Source organism: Myripristis murdjan, chromosome 23, assembly GCF_902150065.1.
Source record: "Myripristis murdjan chromosome 23, fMyrMur1.1, whole genome shotgun sequence".
Taxonomy (NCBI): Eukaryota; Metazoa; Chordata; class Actinopteri; order Holocentriformes; family Holocentridae; genus Myripristis; species Myripristis murdjan.
This window is the reverse complement of record NC_044002.1, coordinates 19,777,567-19,800,308: the sequence shown is the minus strand read 5'-3', so window position 1 is coordinate 19,800,308 and position 22,742 is coordinate 19,777,567. Positions and strand designations below refer to the sequence as shown.

General features: G+C 43.5%; 1 protein-coding gene across 4 annotated transcripts in view; it reads left to right on the top strand.

The window, feature by feature from the left end:
* ipo8 (importin 8) overlaps positions 1 to 6,532 on the top strand; it is a 33,624-nt gene extending 27,092 nt beyond the window's left edge. For all 4 annotated transcript variants that reach the window (XM_030046066.1, XM_030046064.1, XM_030046065.1 and 1 more), the window contains 3 exons: positions 11 to 235; positions 1,094 to 1,223; positions 5,642 to 6,532. In XM_030046066.1, coding sequence (XP_029901926.1) covers positions 11 to 235; positions 1,094 to 1,223; position 5,642 — 356 coding nt within the window. In that variant the 3' untranslated portion in view covers positions 5,643 to 6,532. The remainder of the gene's footprint in view (positions 1 to 10; positions 236 to 1,093; positions 1,224 to 5,641) is intronic.
* Positions 6,533 to 22,742: the final 16,210 nt, after the last annotated feature.

Below are 22,742 nucleotides of genomic sequence, written 5' to 3'. Positions count from 1 at the left end.
GTGTGTGCAGAGGAGATTCCCAGCGACGAAGACGAGGTGAACGAGAACCGCACGGCCATGCAGCAGCAGTCCAGCACGCCGGCGGGCCAGGGGGGCGACGACGACGAGGACGAGGACGACGACGACTACTGGGACGAAGAGGGCTTCGAGGGAACGCCCCTGGAGGAGTACAGCACGCCGCTGGACTACGACAACGGAGAGGACGAGTACCAGTTCTTCACCTCTGCCCTGCTCAGTAAGGACGCAGGCGCACACACACACACACACACACACACAGAAGAAACCACATTTTACAGGGCATTTATATGCACAAGAGCAAACAAACAGCACATTTCATCGATTTTTTTTTTTACAATTGATTAAAGCAATTCTATCGTAAATCCATAACTGTAACATGGACGTTTTGCAAAGGAGGACCGGTACACAAATTGATTTTTGGAGATTTGCCTCATTTTCTCCTTAACCCTTCATCCTCGCCTGAACCCAAGCAACTAAATACCTAACTGATCCATAATCTGCTCCTGATTTAATGAAGGGGAACACAATGTCAGTGAAAGGTTAAGAATGAATGCATTTGCTGACTGTGGAGGATTTGCTTCATTTTTACATTTGCAGACTTAACAGGCAGATAAACATAAGAACACACACATGCCAGTGCAAACACACATTTTTGTAAAACATGGGGCTCTGTGATTGAAGACATGCATCATATAAATGCAACATCCCAGATTTGAATCCAGCCTGGAACTCTTGTTGTATGATATCTCAATTTCCTTCCTGTCTACTTTTACTTTGAACTGTCAAATTAAGGTGAAACACAGAAAAACACAGAAAACAGTATGGTCTGCATTTTTATATTTAACACCCTAATCACAAGTTGCATAAATGTAAGCCTCACTATAAATTATTCTAACTTTTACTTCCACCCATAACGCTGAAATAGCCCACTTGTAAAGAGAGAACCAATAAAACTTTCCTTTTTTGTGTATATTTAGCCTTTTAGTCGCACAAGAACACACACACACACACACACACACACACAAACCCACACTCCCGTATCCATTCACACTCATGGAAACCCACTTTCACCCAGGGGTCCAGAACAGCGACGCGGGCTGGTACCAGTCTCTGACGGCCCCCCTCAGCGACGACCAGAAGAAGCAGCTGCAGGAGATCTACAGCCTGTCGCAGCAGAGGAGGAGCACCGCCGCCAAGGGCCAATGGTGAGACGCCACGCGGGCCCGTGGGCCAATCGGGAGGAGAGAAAAGAGAGACATGGGGAGAGGAGGGAGACACCAGGGACCGGATGTTGAGCTCACGAAATGATTCGATGCGGGCGTCACGCCTGGATCCAGCCAATATACAGTGTAACAGCTCAAAGTCCAAAGTGCGACAGAAATATGTGCAGAAATGGCACTGGCTTTCCAGAATGTAAACAATCGGGGGAAAAAATGGCAAATAATAATAATTTTTAAGGAAAGCTTAACTTAACTTGAGAGCGAAGATAGCAACCCGGTCAACCTCTTCAATTATTCAATAAAAAACAAAATGAATGAGGAGAGTTTGTGACATTGTGATGGACAAACCATCTCAGAATAAAATGTCACTAATATTGCAATTTGTTTCCCATATTTTCTCTTTTTTTGCAATATGATGAATTTACATATATCATCCCATTCTTCGCAGAATGTGCTTACATGTACATTATTATTCCTAAACATGAGCCTGACGCCGGTTAAAATCTTACTTGGGCTAAGGTGTGTACTTGAAACACAGTACAGTATACATACACTACTCACAAAAAGTTAGGGATATTTGGCTTTTGGGTGAAATTTATGGAAAATATAAAAAGTTCACGCTACAGTGATATTATATCATGAAAGTAGGGCATTTAAGTAGAAGCATACACTGGTGATTTCCTCATCTCAAACAATTTCTTGAAACAAAAGCCAACAACAGTGGTGGATATACCACAACAAAAAATGTCAGTGTCAATAACTTGTCATGTGCCCTTGAGCATCAATTACAGCTTGACCACGACGTCTCATGCTGTTCACAAGTCGACTTATTGTCTGCTGAGGCATGGCATCCCACTCTTCTTGAAGGGCGGCCCTCAGGACATTGAGGTTCTGGGGTACAGAGCTCCGAGCCTCTACACGGCGACTCAGCTGATCCCATAGGTTTTCTATGGGATTCAGGTCTGGAGAAAGTGCAGGCCACTCCATTTGAGGTACCCCAGTCTCCAGCAGCCGTTCCCTAATGATACGACCTCGATGAGCTGGAGCATCAAACACCTGATGTGAATTTTGCCGTTAAACTCCTTGTTAGAGAACAGCAACTTGTGCAAAAAGTACTGAAACACTGAACAGTTGGACATGTGCATTCAAAAGTTTACAGAAGGTCACATTAAGTTCACCTGTAAAGGTTAGAATGCATTTTAGGTTCATCCTGAAATTTCACCCGAAAGCCGAATATCCCTAACTTTTTGTGAATAGTGTATATATACTGTACCTGTATTCATGGAGATAGTCACGTTTCTGTTGTTCTTCCCACTGTGCTCATTAGTGGCAAGATATTTTTATGCTCATGACTTCATGGAAAGGTTTGGAAATGTCTGCCAAAGTCCAAGACACACGGGACAGATATGATGTTTACCTGCCAGAACATTGTAATTAATATCTGCGTGTCTCATCTCGCATGTTTATGTTTTTTTTTTTTTTTTTTTTTTTTAATGTCTATGTTGTCTGAGCCAATACCAGTGACTGTAAGTGGGATGTTTGATTTGATATCTCAGATATGAAGATGATATCAACATGCAAGGCACCAGAGACAGATTTGAGAGGACATAATTAGAGGCCTGAGACAGATCGATGCAGAGAGAGAGAGTGAAAGAGAGAGAGAGAGAGAAGGAGGCAGATTGGTCACTGGTGCGAGAAGAGACATACTGTAGATTGGCCATTAGGATGACAGCAGAGAGGGCTGGTTTCAGTAAGGAGAGCTGAGAGAGAGAGAGAGAGAGAGAGAGAGAGAGAGGCATTGGCCACCAGGGAGAGAGGAGCGGAGCGCCGTGAGCTAACAAGGAGAGAGGAGAGGAGTCACGGGCCGCTGGAGAAGCCGAGACGTTCCAGTCAGGCGAGCGCGGAGACGATACAGGGCTGTTTATCAAGAGCGAGCGAGCGAGCGAGCGAGAGAGGGAAAAGACCCAGACGAAAACCAGAGACGGGGGTCCGCACTAAAACTGTGCGTGTGCGAACTTACAGTCAGAGTCACGAGTTGGAAATTCCCATCTGGTTGGTTGTAATTATAAGCTCCATACGTTCCAGCGTTCCAGCTCGTTAAAACCAGGGAGGAAACATGGACGCCTGTGTTATGATTCTTGCCCAGCGTTAAATACAATTCCCCAGGCAGCTGCTAATGTTACATCAGAGATATCTGGCAACTAGAAGTGCAGCTTATTTAAATATTCAAACATACAGCATGCGGCTTTGTAGATCGCTTTAATGTGTAAAACTCAAATATGTAATGTTTTTGCAATGAATGCGTACAGTGAAAATGGCCATCTCTCCATACTCTGCAATTCAGAAATGTCCAAAGTATTAATCCGCTTGTGGAGTTGCATCTGTCCCAGCTGACAGTGCTCAATAAGTCAGCCGCCGCCCGCATTAGAGCTCATATGCAAAGCGAATATTAGTTATTCAAACTGTGGGCATGATTTTGTTGCTTAGATCAGTTCAGTAACAGGCAATATATTGTGTCTTGTTATTGCAAAAAGCCAATATATCCTCCCAAACTGCGATGCTGCTGAGATCAGACATTTTTTTTTTTTTAAATGTTGCCCAAACAAGTCAGCCTCATTGACTTTTATTTGTAGAAGAAACGTCTGAATTTCCACACTACAGTAAATAACATGTTTGTGTTTGTGTTACCCGTTCGATCGCTGGCGTCTAATTAACTATTAACTATTTTTACTTAAACTGACTTGCAGATCCATGCATAACATTTTTTTTTTTTTTTTCTAAAAGGAAATCAAACTTTCTGACTTGGTGACGTCTCTCAGCATAATGAATATGTACGGGATGATGTGAAAATGGCATGTCACGATTATCCTGCGATTCACCACATTATCCTGTTAATCACCAAAGTGGGCTTAACACTAGTGAAATGGCAGTCAAATATACTGGAATCACCTTTTTTAGTCCTTTTATACACTAGGCAAAAAAAGTTCTGCACTGCTTTTTCAATCTATAATTTCTCCCCTTTATTTACACTGCAAAAAGTCAAAATCTTACCAAGATTATCTGTCTTATTTCAAGTCAAAAATGTCTTATTTCTAGTCAAAATATCTCATTACACTTAAAATAAGACATGAAACGTGAAAATTTACTTGAAACAAGTTAAAATTTGCTAGAAACAAGAAACATATTCTGCCAATGGAACAAGCAAATTTTTACGTGAACAAGTAAAAATTTGCTTGTTCCATTGGCAGAATATGTTTCTTGTTTCTAGCAAATTTTAACTTGTTTCAAGTAAATTTTCACTTGAAACAAGTGAAAATTGTCTAAAAACAAGTTATTTCTGAGGTGATCATGTCTTATTTTAAGTGTAATGAGACATTTTGACTAGAAATAAGACATTTTGACTTGAAATAAGACAAATAATCTTGGTAAGATTTGACTTTTTGCAGTGTATACCCAATAGTGTTGTATCTTATACCGTTGTAAAGCCTGATTCGTCCTCTTTCCAATGAGATATAACTTGTAAGGATCCTGCATTTCTGGAATGAGTGACACCGGTAATTGTGTGGGAAGCGACCTTTTTTTTTTTTTGACAAAATCCCTTGCAATATTTCATTTCTCCCATTTAACAATACCGATTGGTGTTGTCTTTTATACAGTTAGAAAGCCTGATTAGTCCCCTTTTCAATGAAAAATAAGTTGTAAGGATTGTCAATCAATTGGTATGACCAACATGGCTAAACATGTCCCCTAGCCCCCTTTTTGAGGGGTATAAAACGGTGTAAAAGACAACACCAATCGGTATTGTTTAATGGGAGAAATGATCAACTGAAAAAATATTGCAGGGGATTTTGTCAAAAAAAAAATTGGTCGCTTCCCACACAATTACCGGTGTCACTCATTCCAGAAATGCAGGATTACAAGTTGTATCTCATTGGAAAGAGGAACCAGGCTTTACAACGGTATAAGATACAACACTATTGGGTATAAATAAAGGGGAGAAATTATAGATTGAAAAAGCGGTGCAGAACTTTTTTTTGCCTAGTATAGTTTGGAATCCATAGTATTTCCAACATATCGGTCTTGACTTTTTTTTTGTGGGGGATACGAGCTAAGGTGACGAGAGAGGTTGAGGCTTTTGGAGTGACTGGGAAGATGCGGGCTCTTCCTTATGGCGATTCAAGATAGATCAGGGAATCGATACAGGGCTGCATGAATATCCTCTCTCATGTGATTATCCTGATAAAATCACCCCCGATCAGCTTTTCGTGATCTGCGTTAAAACCCTGTATTGTCCCGAATTGAAGACCGGCGTGTGTTCTAGATGCTGGAAAAGCAGAAGGGATGAGGAGGAGTGTAGAGTTTGAGGAGGATGTTGGGCTAAAAGCAGCGTTTTGTGTTTTCAGAGCGCTGAGCGGCAGCAGCAGCAGGTGGGGACTGCAGGATCGTCTGACCTGATCTGACGTGGATTCAACCCCCCCACACACACAGCTGAACTGAACTGAACTGAGGAGAGGAGAAGAGAATGGGATGAGACGGGACGGGACGGGACAGTTTCGGTCCAGATCAGATCAGATCAGACTTTAACGGATCCCAACACAAACCAGGTTCCAGACGTCATCAGAACTGGGCCGGGCGGCGGGGACTGTTCTGGGGCGGCACGTCAGTCCAGAACCCGGGACTCTGTGAGGAACCACAGCCCCGACTGGACTATTCCTACCACCAGGACAGGACCGCTGGTCTGTGTGTGTGTGCGTGTGTGTGCGTGTGTGTGTGTGTGTGTGTGTGTGTTTGGACTCCAGAGAAAGGTCTGCATTATATATATTTCATCGACCAGCAAAATTCATTTGTTCTTGTACAGTGCAGTCCTTTGGTCTGTGACTCGGTAACTGTGTTTACGTACGTGTGTGTGCATGAGTCCCTGAGAAATAGTGTGTGTGTGTGTGTGTGTGTGCGTGTGTGTGTGTGTGATGTATGTACTGTACACGCCGTCTTCGTCTCTCTATAGCCCAACAGTTTTTCTCATCTCATGAAGAGAGGGCATACGGTTAGCGATGTCTGTCAGGGTGCCTTGTACGCGGACTGTGGATGGACAGGAAATGACTGAGGTCAAAGGTCGAAGGCCCGCGACCTGCGGCTGTGATCGTGTCACACACATGAAATGTAAAACGGGAGAGGGGTCTCGGGATAAGCAGATTTTTTTTTTTTTCTCTTTTTTCTGTTTGTCCCTGGGTTTTTGTTTTTGTATTGGTTTTCAGAACTAACTTAAGAAAAATCATAAAAGTCCATGTAACATCTCTCCGGGTGCTCGTTGTTATTCCTTCCTTCCTTTCGTCCTTCTTTCCTATATCCTTTCCTTGCTTCCTTTGTACCTGTGTACTCTCCATTAGCCCGCTTCTTACTGACTTCCTTTGCCCCGTCCTTCTTTGCTCTTAGTTCACTCTAATTTGATGAAAATGAGAAAGATGAAGGGTTTTCCTTTCTTTCTTTCTTTCTTAGTTTCTTTCAACTGTTTTGCAATACTCCAGCTCATTCTTCTTTTTTTTTTTTTTTCCATCTAAAGGCAGTAGTGTGTCCCAGATTTTCTCCTATTCAATAAGCAAGGTGGGTCACCCTCCATAAAAGGGCTGCTTACTCTAAAAGAGCAAGGATTTCAGCGGAGAGGTTTAACGATGTCGTTTCAGAGGCTTTTCCACCCAAACAAGAGCACACTTCTGGAGGGGAAACCCTGAATGCTTATTTTGGGGATATAAAAATGGTTTAATGTTGAATATAGGCACGAGATATTGTGAAGCGGCAGCCTGGATTCAGACACAGAGGCATTTGACTTGAAGAATCCTTGAATCCCACTTGCAAGCCTGTTTTTTTTTTTTTTTTTCTTTTTTTTTTTATCATTTGTCATGGAGCGGTGTGTTTGCTGCACAATTGGAAGGTGAGACTAGATGTGACTCTTAAAGAGCATCGCCAACTTTTCGGGGGCTTAAACTGAGCAAAGGCACCGGTAGATAGCACTGTCCACTTTAGCCTGCAGCATGTCGAGTAATAGGCTGCTATAATTATTATTAAGTATGAAAATGAGCCTTTCAAAAATACAAAAATACAAAGTTTGGGGTGATTTTTTTTGCAACTCCTGAGACCAAAATTTCAGTTTTCATCATTCGTGAAGCCCATTACCAATCAAACCAGTCGCGCAAAAACTGCATTCACTTTTTCTGTAAATAAAAAGTCTGCAGGAGGAGACATTTTGTGCCATTGACAGAAAATTTTTCCTTTTTCACGTCAGTTTAATGAATCTACAAGACTGATACACATGACCTGCTAAAATTTCTCCTTTTCTCATTTAAAAAAAAAAAAATGCTAGTCACCATCGATTACTTACCACTGGGGATGTAAAACCAAACTGTAAAAAAAAAAAAAAACGTTCAATACACAACACAGCCTCCTACAAAGTGCACATCCGCTGTGTGAGAGCCATCCGACCGCACACTGAGCTGATGAGGTCATGAATGTACCGACAGGATCTTTAATGTTTGTGTTGAGTAGCTCCAAGCAGACTTTTGCCTTTGAGAGAATATTGATTTCGCGTGGTCATCCCAAATCTCTGAATGGGAAAAAAAAAGTCATTTTTTTGCAAATAAGACAGAATACAAGGGTTTATTGAGCCACTCCGCCCCTGCTTGTCACGCAGCCGCCGGCCACAGAGCCAGAGGGGATGTCACTGTCAGTCCTGTCGTCCGATATTGCACTGCAAAAAGTCCAAATCTTACCAAGAATATTTGTCTTATTTCAAGTAAAAATGTCTTATTTCTAGTCATATATCTCATTACACTTAAAATAAGACATGATCACCTCAGAAGGAACTTGTTTTTAGACAATTGTCTCTTGTTTCAAGTGAAAATTTGCTCGAAACGTGAATATTTGCTTGTTTCATTGGCAAAATTTGTTTCTTTTTTCTAGCTTTCATTTATTTCAAGTGAATTTTCACTTTTTCCATTGGCAAATTTTGAAACAAGTGAAAATTAGCTTGAAACAAGAAACAAATTTTGCCAATGGATCAAGCAAATTTTTACTTGTTCACTTGTGTCACAAGTAAAAATTTGCTTGAAACAAGTGAAAATCGTCTAAAAACAAGTTATTTATGAGCTGCTCATGTCTTATTTTAAGTGTAATGAGATATTTTGACTAGAAACAAGACATTTTTGACTTGAAATAAGACAAATAATCCTGGTAAGATTTTGACTTTTTGCAGTGTGTGTCATGAAACCTGCGGGCCGACCTCCCAAAAAGACGGTGTCGTCCTGTAATGGGGGGACTTTCAGCCTCGTTCATTGTCTGAATTGCTCTCTCTCTCTCTCTCTCTCTCTCTCCCTCCCCCTCCTCCCTCCATGTGAGTTAGCATTCTCAGTGTGTCCTGTTGCAGCTCGTGCACTGCTTCTTCTTGGCCTTGTGTGTGTGTGTGTGTGTGTGTGTGTGTGTGTGTGTGCAGGACAGCAAAGAGCAACCAAACGTTGAGGAGCTGTCCACAGGACCCAGGGGAGGGTGGTGGGGGGAAACGGGGTGTCAACAGTGGGCTTCTCTCGCCGCCGCTTGTGTACATTCCCTCTCTGTAGCGCCTCGGTAATGAAGCACTGCGGGAAATTCACTCCGCAGTGGTGAAATTCATCCCTCCATCATTAGTTTTCCGCCTCTGTCTCCCTCTCTCTCTCTCTCTCCCTCTCTCTCTCTGAGCTTTGCAATCATTTGTCCTGCATGCGAATGACACCGGCGGGTGGAAGAAAAATTTTTTTGGCTGACATATCTAGGCCAAGTGGGTTTGCTGCTGCAGTAGAAACAAGCCGTCCAACACCAGAGGAGAGCTGGAGAGAGAGAGAGAGAGAGAGAGAGAGAGGAGAGAGAAAGGAGAGAAGTGTGGAGAGGAAGCAAAAAGGCCCATGCAAAATAACCACAGTCGCTGCATGGGCTCATTACTTTGGGTGATATGTGTGGTGTCGTAAAAAAAAAAGTTGGACCCCAGCTCTGCCACACACACACACACACACACACACACACACACACAGCCACACACACAGCCACACACACACACACACACACACACACACCGCTGCGATGCGCGCGGCATTCCAGACCAGCCGGAAAGCCGTTATTCCGACCTCCAGCTGGGAAAAATATCACGGAGGGGCCATTTAGCCGAGTACAAAAGTTGAGTAAGATTTCTCAACCTCGAGTTTCCGAGTCATCTGACATCACGTCAGCACGGCAGCTCATCCTGCAAATGATCTCAGACGTTTGTTGTGTTTGAAGCAGGAGTTTTTAAGTGTTCATTGGCTTATCTGACGGCCAGTGCGCGTTTAAAATGTGCCAGGGTTAGCCAAACAGATAGCCAGGTCAGTGTGGTTTTCAGCATAATGCAGCTCACTGTGGTTTCTATATATTAGCGAGGCTTGTGAATCAATTTTTGAGAAATACAAATTCGAGTTGCTCAGGGAAATGCCTCTCACCCTGCATTTGCAAAGAAAAACAAAGAAAAAAAAACACTTTTAGTTAACTAGTGCAGTGGTTCTCAAACTTTTTTCAATAATATATCCCCTTTGAAATATGTTTTTCTGCAAAGTGCCCCCTGACCAGTGCCAAAAAAAAGAGATAGAGTCCAGCTTCATCAGTGTGTGAAACAACAGCCTGATAGTGATGATACTCTGTCGGCTGTTTTTGCTTCTTTGTCTCTTCTTTCTCCTTGTTTTTGTTTTCCAGCTGCATCGCTGCTGCGTTTCAACCGCTAATCCATTTTTGGGGGATTTTTCTCTTGGCTTTCCGGTCACAGTGAACAAATGTCGACGACACACTCATCTGGCACCTTCGAGAAACACGGAAATGTAAGTTTATCAGACTTACATTTACATTTTTATTGAACTTATTACAGCATAGGCTACTCATTTTAATAGTTATGCATGGCTGGTATTTTTTAAATTAACTTTTAAAAAAATCTCACGTACCCCCTGCAGTACTCCAGTGTACCTCTAGGGGCATGTGTACCCCAATCACTAAAAGTCTAGGGAGTCCAGGGAGTTTAATTGGTTGGTAACGGAATTAATAATTATTGTGTGCGCTCGTTTGGCATGACAACATAATTAACCTTTATTCATATGCAGATTTCTTTACGTTCGCTTTAAATGCTGAGGTTTTGTAGCTTGCAGCAAATAATTTGGCTGTTGTTGTAGGCCTATGTGGCCGGATGCTGAAGCGCGCGTTGCCATGGTAGCAGATTAAGGCAACTCAAGCTGTGTCCCAATTCAGGGCCTGCATCCTTCGAAGTCGGCATTTGAAGACCAGTTACGTCACAACACTGCGCGAAGGCCTGTCCCAGTTCATCCAAAGTCGAAGGATCCTTCAAATTCGCACTTCAAATGCGTCCTCCTTTTCAGCCGTTGGTAGCTGATTCGGAGGATGCACCGCGAGGATGCACCGCGACTATCCCAAGATGCTTTGCGTGCTGCTGCTCAGTCTAAAAAAGTGAACTGAAATGGCCACGGCGGCATCTAAATTCAGATTTCACTATTATAAAATATTCGGTTTTTACTCATTTGAACATCCAACGCCATATATGTTAAACCAAAAACCCCTTTCTTTACTGTTTTGTCTTGTCTGACGGAAAGAAACGTTATCTTTCTGTCTCCGGAGTTTGTTGTCATGGGAACGGCGGTTACCCGACCAGGGAATATTCCGAAGGCTAGACCGTCCCATTTGGTTGACGGGGAGGACGCTTCGTCCGAAGGATGCAGACCCTGAATTGGGACACAGCTTCAGATTGCGACATCTGACCTTGAAATGGCTGTAATGCACGGCAGTGGAGGAGGATCCATACCGACGGTGCCTTCAAATATCAGAAACAATAAGATTTACAATCACTTGAGTGTCCAAGGTGTTCCATCGCGGCGTTTGCTTTCTACTTTGGCGGCAAAAAAAAATCACTGCTCTGAATTAGAAAGCCGCTTTTCAATGTGTAGTCTTTGGGGGGAAAAAAAACACAGATTTCTGATGCCTGTCTGTGTTTGAGGCTTTCCCGTTGCTATAGTTACAGGATATTTCTGACCGGGGCACTTCTGAACGCCAGTCAAGTCGGATGCTGGCGCTTCCCACGTTGCATGTAAAAGCTTCCGTCATGCACTCGAGGGCATGAAGAGCTGCGGCTACTCACATCCGGTGAAAAATACCTCTCCTCCATCCCACCTGGTGGAGCCGGTCCCCTGGAGAGCGCCGGGAAGAAAAAAAAAAAAAAACACACACACAGAGTCAGTCAAACTGCTGCTTGTGTTGTGTGTGAGAGAGAGCCAAACTTATGTAATACATGGAAAAGGGGAAAGAGGGGAGGGATGGAGGGAGAGAAAAAACTTGTCGAGAAGTAGGGGGACAAAAAAGAAAACACGAAAACTTTGTTGAAATGAGAGGAGATATTTTCAGGAGATTGTGGGGACCGGATTTGGAGCGGCGGATGAGGAGAGCGTGAGCCGGGGAGAGTTCGGCTGACGCCTAACAAGCTTTCACCGTGACAGCCGAGGCTACGTGTTGTACTGTTGTGCCGCGTGTCTGCTCCTCCAGGCAGAAAACTGTCTGGGCTCAGCTCCGCGTGTGTGTGTGTATGTGTGTGTGTGTGTGTTCAACTGACCCACATACATGCATGGATGGGCGGGTTTGGTACATAGGTAGGAAAAGCGTGAATAAGTTCAGCTTTAAGTTTGCCTTTTTAGAATGATTTTTTTTTTTTATTCCCTGTATAAATCGACGTGCCCCTCCTCCCCGAGTTTGACAGCCCCGCATAGCTCTCTGGCGTTCTGCAAATACACACTCACGCTGCACAGAAACTCATTTTCTCAGCTCCAGTTGTGAGTCCTTGGCTGAGCCTTGGATACACATGAATGCACCTCCTCTAGTGTGTCTCTCTGTGTGTGTGTTTGTGTGAGACTCCCAGCACTTCCTGTTCACACGGGGGCTAAAACCGAGACAAAGATCCAAACTGGCAACGCTGATTGTCAGTCTGGCCGCTGAGAAAGTCTCCGCTCTGGCAGTGTCGACCGCTGAGGTGAAAGTCCACTGAACAGGAAAGTCCGCCGGCGTGCCGATGCCCCCGATGCATTTAAATCAGCGCAGGCCCAGAAATTTCAAGTTTACTTTACGCTGGGTTCAGACGTCTGGAGCAAATGGACAGCATCGCCGTCCAAGGTCCGCCTGTCCTTCAGGAAAGAGCACGGGGAGGAAAAAGTAATTACAAAAACACAGGGAAGGGGAAGTGCCAAAACTGTGGGAGTGGATGGTGGATGAAATTTTTTTTTTTTAGTTTTTAATGACCATTCTCAAACAACAACACATATTACTAGGGATAAGAGTCAGGTAGGATGCTGCCCCGCATAAATAAGTGCCAAAATAACTAGTTACCATGCAGTATAATGTGATAAATTTACTTAAACAGTCACAAAAAGAACATAGGGAGGTGATAAGGAGGGAATTATTGTTATTGTGCTCATGAATTAATCAAAATTAATCAGGAACAAGCAGTAGCGACATGGTCATTATGCAGATTCGCCAGGGAGCTGATACTAGGGGATAATCAATGTGTGGGTTATCGAGTTTGATTATGAGTTGATTACCTTGCTTATGTCGTGGTCATTTGCCACCAATTTAAAAAAAAAGAAAAAAAAAAGAGGAAACTAAAACAAAAAATCCATTGATGTGTCTCACTCACCGTCCTCACGTCGATATCTGAGCCGTGCCGCTGCAGTTAAGCCTTGACAGCTGTGCTTTTTATTGTTGCTATGGTTACAAGTGGGTAACCGATGAATTCAGAGCGATAATTAAACTACGTGCACACAGCTGCCGGCCAATCAGAACAGAGCGTTCACCCTGACCCCGCCCCGTGGTGTAAAGCGGTATCAAACAGTCTGATCCTGAGTGATTTACCCTCATTCATCTCCTCCCTGTCAACCAGCAGCTCATTCTTCATTTGTTCCCCGCTCGCTGCTTGGTGTCTGCTGAGCATTTTGTGTATTTTGATTAAGAGAAATATCCTCATTTCTTGCATATTTTTTTAAACAAAACATTGCGGAAACCACTTTGTGTGCAAAGGTCACACCATCGGATTCTAAATCGTAATGTTTTCAACCACCTTAAATACATTTAAAAATATTGGCTGTGTCCGAAATCCCTCACTCACTCCTCCCTACTCACTATATAGGGAGTTCAATGTAGTGGACTATATAGTGAACTCAGTAGCGGACCGTTTCGGACACTACTTCGCCCGTTGTTCGGCGCCGTTCCGCAATGCATGACGGGATATATCGCCTGGTTAGTGACCATCGGATGTCCAGTACATTTCGCGGTGGATTGTGGGATACATCCAGTGGACTATATAGTGAACATTAATAATCACTAAACATTCGGACACCCCTACAAAATGGCGTAATCACTATATAGTGCACTATATAGTGATTAGGGAGTGATTTCGGACACAGCCATTGATTCAGGGTCAGCGTTGCCATAAGGTAATCCTTGCACAGAAAATACTACTAATAAAAAAAATAATAAAGCAGTTTGTAATCAAATAGTCCTTTCGACATCGCTGCATCGTGCCTTTTTCATTTTGCAAGATTTCACAAAATTTGTTTGGCAGTCGAGTGTTTTCAAGTTCACTGCTGTTTATTCACCGATCAGACATGTTTTCTGTGTTTGGCTCCAACACACCGTCTCATCCCCGACGGAGGAAACACACCCCGGGGCCTCGGCCGTTAAACGATGCCGCTTTGGCCTTAACTTTATCGACCATCCTCACTCCGTAACGGCGGCATTTATTATTTTATGATGCAATCATTTCCTTCGCCTGTCTTATATGGCGGTTAATTGCATTAGCCTTGTTAATCGCTCAGCGTGATTGCATATTAAGTGTCAGTCCTCCTCCTCCTCCAGCCGCTTTGTCCGCTTGTCCCCTGTGTTGTATCCCCGAGGGGCTTCAGCAGAGCCGGCGTCCCTCTGCTCTTCATAGCTGAGTGGCACTCTAATCACCCTTTCTTCTAATGGCCTCTTCATCCTCAAGCACCACTAGTGATATTTAACGCGCCATCCGTGCTCAGGACGACGAGCCGCGGCGCAGCGCAGAGTCATAGCCTCGCGCGGCGGCGACCAGCCAGCCAGCTGTAATAATGAAATGAAATACCACCGTGGAAGACGCCGTCTCGCTCGCTCTCAGAGTACGAGAGAGACACAGTCGGTTACTGCGACTGAGGAGATTCATTCCAAAATAACATTAAAAAAAAAAAGAAAGAAAGAACTTTTTAGGCCATTTTCCATGCCAAAATGCAACAAATTTACTCTGTTTTTATTTTATTTTTTGTATTTCATATCCCGTTAAGCGTCCACATCCCGGAAAACCGTGCACAAACAAAAATTTCAACTCATGAAAGCATCCCATTTTTGAATAATCATGCCCCTCTCGTCCAATTAAAACAGGCTTTCGGGAAGTCTGTCAACAGGAAGTGCATTACATTAAGGAAGCAGCATGCTCTGTAAACAAAATGGCTTTTCTTTGTGACTTTGAGGCCATAGAGAGGATGGCACATTACACGACAAATATTCCCAGAAAGGGAAAAGCGAAGGCGTGTAAGAAGTCCGTCTTTGCAAGTGTTAATCGCAGCTCTTTAATTTCCAAATCTGGCTAATTTCCAGACGTCTTCTTCTTCAAACCTCCAATTGTCCCTTCGGAAGATTGCCTCTCTCTCTTCCATTACTCCTTTTTTTTTTTTTTTTTTTTTGTCTGTTCAGTCCGTGTGGTCGGAGAGCTGGAGATATCGGGGCTCATTTTCCTCCTTCAGAAGAAGCCATTTGCTGCCATTTGTTCCTCTTGTACAAAAACACCACTTCCTCCGACTGACATCATCCATCACAAGCAAATGGCCGGTTCGGTCAAACTTTCTGTTTTTATAATTTTCCACTGCGCTGGAGTTGAGTGTTTTCATATCAGTGCCGCGTTACGTTACGCTCGGCTTCCTGTAAATCGTCTAACACCCACAGGAAGAAATGGAGTCTGTCAGGAAATTGGATATTAGAGGCAAGTGAGGGAAATGCAAACTAGAAGTGGACAGAAGTAAATGGGCTGTAACTCCAAGTGACACTGGTATTCTCCTTGGTTGGCAAAACTCATAATATTTTTTTATCCAGCCTGGGTCCCTTACACTGATTGAATCTTAAGCTAATAGTTTTTTTCCCCCCCTTATTAATATAATGGTTTGGAAATGCAGAATTTGTAAAGTGTAACTTATAGTTTTTGGGCCCTTTTCAACCACGACTAACATCGTTTGCAGTCCTGCTTCGGTTCATTTTTATTTGTCATTGGTCAGGAAAAAGCTCATACCCCCCGGTTCCCTCAACACAACAGTATTTCCCTCTCATTTCTTTTCATTCTCTTAACCTCCTGTTGACTCTCATCCTTTGATCAAATGATGATAAAAGCCTGGCATTTTCTTCCCTTTTGGCTTTCCAAAATGCTCGACAGCAAACAGCGAAATTGGTGGCTACTGGCCCCCAGTTGCTTCCCTAATGCACAAGCGCATAACCGATCCAAAATAAATAAATAAATAAATCAATAAAAAAAAATAAACAGCTGGAACTGGACACTGAAAAATCCAAGGGTCCTTTTTTTCACGTGCGAGAGGAGTGCCACAAGGGCTGGAACTGCTGCAATGGAAAAGCGCCCCTTCTTGATTATGTCGCATGTCATATCACACGGCGTGTAGCCTCGGTACGATATTCTGACTTTGTAAAGAGCGTTCTCATAAAAATCCAACCGTATTTTTCTTAAAGCAAGAATGGAAGTGCCTGGAAAATATGTTAACGCTACATGAACAAAAACAAATGGATCAAATACAGACCTGAACAGCTGTAATCTTTGCTTTCCTTTTGACCGGTGGCGATGGGAATTTTTCCTGCCTGTACCTCTCTGACGTAAACGCAGCATCAATGCGATATAGCTGTTTGAATGACCAGCCTGACAGCGTTCTCTGTTACGCTGCGGCGAAAGCATTTAACATTTGCATTGATGCCAAAATTTGGTGCCACTAACGTTGAAGTCGATAGGAGGGACTGCCCAAACACTTGGCCTTACGTCCTGCGTCAGTGTGTTCCTGATGCCCTTTCTCGTCCACTTGCACCGGGTCTTAGTTGTTTTATTGACCTAATCTTTTTTTTTTTTTTTTTTTTTTCCATTATAGAACACAAAAACAACATATATTTAACAACATAAAAACGTCAACAAAGACAACATATAAACTTACAATAAAACCAAACATATCCAACAACATAGAACAAAACAAAACAATACATATCCAACGACGCATAACTACAACAAAACGGCACATACAATCACATAAACACGTGCATACCTCTCATCTTTTATACATGAACCAAAAAAAATATGCCTTTTAACTCAAAAAAATTTGCTCTATAGCAGCTAAAACCTAATCTTTGCTTTGACCCCAAGATTAAACCTGCAGGAAACTTCACACCAGACTGTAACGTCAAACAGAGGCGATTTCTACTTTTTTTTTTTTTTTGTGATCATTGATTTTTTACAAAGATACACTTTCAATTTCTGTTTCCTGCTTGCTCCCCTGCACATTTTCAAATGACGTTTACCTGACTGGTGCTAAATTCTCAAACTGACCATTATAGCGTTACACTGGAAGATATGCACAACTAAATTACGTCCAACAACAACAATCCACTCAGATGGAGGTCTGATATCAGTGTAGCATCTTGAATCAATCAGTAGATGCCCAACTCAAACAGCCTGACAAGCCACACTGTCAATTTCCATGTGCATATGTGTGAAACCAAATATACAAAAAACAGGAAAACATCAATAGTATATATTCGGTATGCCTTCATACCTGACATGCATCAGATAATCTGATCTCATAGTGAATTATGTGTGTATTATTCAAAAACTAGCCCATACTTTGCCACGGTGTCCACCTTCCCATTTTCATCAAAACATAATTCAGGGTTTTTGTTTTAAGGTGCATGCAGCTCATCATATGAAGTAGATCGCTGAAGTCGTGCAAAACCACGCGCATCCGGGTGAAATACCATGTTTTTAGGATGTCCCGTCAATAGGAGGGACACAAAAATCCCCCTGTACCTGCTGCTTTAACTTTGACAGGAAAGACCTTCTTCTACAAAACAAAACACACTTTACATAATGCAGATTGTTTTTTTTATTTTATTTTTTTTTAATTCAATTTGGACCTTATTTGCCCTTGTTATTGGTTTCAAAACATCGGAGGTCTGTGTTTAGCCTACCATAGAGCCCATTCTTTGCCAAAGGTAACATAGGATCTAAAAATAAATTCATTATAACAAATTACCAAAAATTCACACACCTGGTTGGGGTCATAACCCGTTCAACTTCTTTATAAACGACCGCAGTACAAATGTTGCTGCACGAATTTAGGCTCGCACGCCGTGCACTGATGTCACGTCCTTTCTTTTACATTTCCTTGTTTTCGTACGTGAATTCGTGCATCAGCGCACGTGCACATTATTAACACACAAGGCACCTCGAAAGCACGGGCCCTTTACACAAATGCAAAACGTTCAGCTCCTGTCAGGAAGCTCATTTTTCAGGCCGTTGACGGTGAATGGGGCCCGCTGGCTGTTCCCATTGCGGCTCAGCGGGAAGCCGAGAAAGGGACGGCGATGGCGATGGCGATGGCGATGGCGATGGCGGAGATGGAGGGAGGGCAGGAGGGGAAACGGGAGGAAAAAGAGCAGGTGTTTAATTTAGCGCTCTCCCTCCGGTCTGAGCGTTGAATAGCTGATGTGGTGATTGCGGCAGCTGTGAGTGCAGAGGAGGGGCGGCGGCGGCGGCGGCGGCGGCGCTCGGCGAAGGCCGCGCTGCCTCCTGACACCTGGCTGCAGGTGTTTCTCTCCTCCCAGCTGAACGGGAACACGAGGCCGAGCGGCTTCCGCGGCTTTGCCCTAATGATGACGATGATGAGGAGTGCCGGCCGCGGCGCAGGAGGGGCGCGGAAGGAGATGAGAGGCGAGGGAGAGCGTTGGCTCGCCCTTTCATCTCTCCCTTCAGCCTGCCTTTCTTACTTCTCTTTCTCCCCTGCTCTCATATATGTGTTTTGTCTGGCTTCCCTGGAGGCAGTGACTTCCTTTTTTCTTTCTTCTTTCTTCCCGTTCCCTGCTTTCATTTGACCCCTCCCCCCTCCACAAACACACACACATTCACACACCCGCCTACGCTTTAATCCTCGTTTCCTGTAATGTCGAGGGACTTGGAAGGTGTTCATCTGCCAATGAGGCCGGCCAACTTGTTCCTTGGTAATGTTTACATGACTTCTGGTGATCGGAGCTTGCCCTTAGCCTTTCAGCGCACACACGCACACATGCACACACACACACACACACACACACACACACACATGCACACACACACATGCCCAATCTCATCTTGGCAATTAGGAGCTTCTCTAATGAGGCCTGTGTGTGTGTTCGACAGAAAGAGATGACAAAGAAAAGATGCGTGCCCACGTTTTGCCACTGGGAGTAGCTGTGTGTGTGTACCTGTCAGCTCCTGTGTGTGTGTGTGTGTGTGTGTGTGTGTGTGGTAGAGCAGAGCAAAGCAATGTCTTGTACAAGCACCAGTCATGATAGCAGGCAGCCTGTCAGCCTGCGTTGCTCCACTGCCACTCAATGTACCTGGTGACCCGGCTGCCACAAGGAGTCACTGTCAGCCTCTGCACATGTGCCTGTCACACACACACACACACACACACAGGCCACCACTACCGCTTGTGCTACTAGCAGTGAAACCCAGCTTTTGTTTGCATTAAAGTAACACTGAAAGGAAGACTGGCAAGGAATGAGAATAGGAGCCACTTCCTTCTCCCTTAACCGCTACTGTCAATGTGCCCTTGAGCAAAGCACCTGAAAGTCCCACCAGCTCTCAGACTGTATTTGCATTGAGCAATTATATCGATTCATTTCTCTTTTTTTGCCGTTTTTGTGTGCTCAGATGTCACTTGAGCTGAAATCAAACCAGAACCAGAGCTTTGAAATGAAATGCAAATATTTAATTTGTGTTAGATGTCTGTTCAATTTTTTGTCTTTTTTTTTGCCAAGTTGGAGCTCATTTTCAACAAGTCCTCAGTTGAAACATGTTGCATCTTTTTTCAAATTCGGTGTCTTGAGTTAATTTGTAGGAAAAGGTGATGTTTTCTCCACGTGCAGTAAATGAGTGCAAAGCTCCTCCAGCGCCGAACAATCCTCCAACTCTCTGTCACACCGAAATGTGACATTCCTGTCACTTCGGTTTCAAGTGAAATTGATTTCTCAGACTCGCAGACATCCCCTCTGGCATTTGGAATCAAGCCTCTTATCTCTGTTAGTTTCATCGTCGCGGCTAGAATCAATAATCGTCCAATTGTGGAAATCCCAGATCTGGATCGCCGACCAAAATCTAATCGATTGTTCCTTTGGCTGAGGGCCAGTGTGTCCGCCGCGCTTCATGAAGATCCATACAGGGCAAACAACATAAGCGTGGCGGAAGGTAGCGCAGCCCGCTGTGCAGAGGTGAAAGTGAGTGACAGCTGTGTTTACATGCATGGCAGCACTTTGGCAGCACTTCCACCACCCCGGTCGTTGAGGAAAAGGTCAGATTTTCTCCTCTGGAGTGTCTTTACCACCAGATTTCAGGGTCTGTTTTGGTGCCTTATACCCCGATGAGCGCCTTATTTATTAGATTGGGAACCAGCAGTGAGGCCGGATGGTCGGTGACCAGCTGGCCAGAACGCACCAGGAATAGCAATGAGGGGGGGTTGTGACCACGAGGAGGGGGGCACCAGATGTTCTGCATGTACCGACTGACTTTCCACTGTCCGCCCTCAGGCTCACACTCCTCCTTTCTGTCTGTGCGACCCCAAGAATCATCAGGTAAGACAGAGAAAATGATTTGTTTTAGAGAGGGTTTTTTTAAAATTTTCTTCCAGCTTTAAGGTAAACACATATCAGAGTGAGCTACACACACACACACACACACACACACAAGTGAGCTGCAGGTCTCAGCTCTGCACCGAGGGGGGAGCAGCCCCGCTGCGCCGCTGCACCCTGTTTGTTGAAGGGAACCCAACCACCTGAGGGCAGCTCTGGAAACGCTTTTCAAAATGGTTTGAAATCACTTTACAGAGAGGTATTTTCTGCTTTGGCTTCCATTTTTTTTTTTTTTTCAGTGTCATATTGTATGTTACCCGTTTGTGTTATCTTTTTTTTCTGCAGCACTTTGATTTGTTTTTCAGGCTGGTTCAGCCTCACAAACAAGACCAAGCTTTGTGCATTTGGTATACTAAGAGGTAGTTGAGGATGGTAATATAATAAACAAACATGTGCCTGTAGCTGCTCACTTTAAGCCCAGGATGATGGATTCAATACAAAAAAAAAAAAAAAAAAAAGGTATACATATATATCTTTTATATACACATATATCTTTCCTGAAGGCTGTTAATGTGCTGTGCGTTTCCTATACAGCTTCATCAGGCTCATGAGGCAGAGGAAGTCAGGTGTGTAAGTAGGAGAGATTATCTCTGCCTAATTTGCATGCATAATTCAATTAATTATATTACAATGACATAGCATAATACAGTATTCAACCTTATCAGGGAGCAAATTATGTAAAACTATAAATACAGGTGCACGCTTCATCAGTGTAATACTGGAGATTAAGCTACACAATACAGATGTGCATGTGTTTGTATTTCGTGTTCAGCTGTCAGACACTGCTTTGGCTTTTTGGGAGTGTGTGTGTGTGTGTGTGTGTGTGTGTGTGTGTGTGTGTGTGTGTGTGTGTGTGTGTACGTGTTGGACAGCAGCTCTCCCAGTGAGGCTGAGTTATGTAAGGTGCCAAAATTTTTCCTCACGATTAATCATCACGATGCAAATCCTCTGAAATTAAAGCCCATGTTGAAAATTACCAAAATGATCCTTTGGACATAAATTGTGGCCAAAAAATCAGTGAGTGAATACTCTGAATGTTGAATTATAAAGTCTGTGGGGTGGACAGCAGTTTTAGATTCGTCACACCAGCTGATAAATCTGTTACAATATTTAAACCCCCACAAAAACCCCTCAATAAACATAAAATAAATAAATAGATACATAAAAATACAGTGCTTGTGCATGTGCTGATTTACTCTCCAGGTCCATGCTGGTGCCTCTGCTTGCTTTTCTGACAGTAATAATGTTTATCACTTCGTGCCTGCTACTCTATTAGCGCCGGGCCTCGTCAGTTTATTACCGCCGCTCTGAGCGCACAAAGGTCAGCCCGGTGCCATCGCAATCATGCGCTGGAGCTCTCCGCCGGCCCGTATTGATTTTCACTCCAGCCAAGTGCTGATGGATCTCTCTGGCAGGGGGAGGCAGCCACCTCCTGCGCATGCGTGGAAAGGCGGGTTCTCGGTGTCAGTGCTGCCTTCAGGTGTCCGACTTCAGCTCGTACTTCAGATATTACTGCTCGAGAAGTAAAGTCGAGCCAGTGCGGATTCAATCGGTTTAGGAGGGAGGTAGTACTGCAACAAAATTTGTGATTTTTTTTTTTTTTTTAAGTTTATTTTTTAGATTAGTACCGAATGAACAGGGTGAAATGTGCGTCATCTGCTCTCTGTTATCCACTTAGTGATATAGGCCTGCACTGTTTCAAATACTTTACATGATTCCTAAAAAATGGCAATACTATTTATTCACCTACAATGGCACATAATAACATAATAACCACGTGTAACACTTTTACTTGTTAGCTATTGACACAGCTTCTATGTTTTTTTTCCCCCTTAGAGAACTCAGAGGAGAAAAAAAAATCAACTTTCTGCAGTTTTATTTGTTTGTTTGGGACATTCATGTGCATTGAAAGAGTGATATCATCTTTTATTTTGTTATACTTTGTAAGTTTGTGCAAACTGTCTTCGGTGGATAAGCCATCACAGCAAACACAAGGCCTTAATTTGCCTTTGCATGAGTTATATTTTCATATTTTGACATGGCTGTGTTCAGTGTTTTCAGATTTGTGCCACCTGCATTACTTCATATTCAGTGTCCTGTGAGTCAACCTGATATCCAGAGAGAGAGATGGAAGCTTTTGCCAGGAAATAGTCCCTCAGAAACTTTATCACCTTATAAACTTTACTATCTGTGTATCTATGACGTCCATGTCCTCTTGGCAACAGATTGCATTTTAAAAAATAATCAAGCGATGAATAAATACGTTCATATGTACTTATTAAAATTTTAATTTCATGTGCAACGGACTGCGGACATGTGAGCTCAGCCCACATAGCGGTATGACATCGGTTGTCTCCCTAAACCCTCAACACCAATATTTCCCAGCATCACTTGAATGCAGCACAGTGCATCCACTCCGTCCCCGCAGTACACACAGATTCCCAGCACACAGCCGCTACCTGCCTGGCGGAA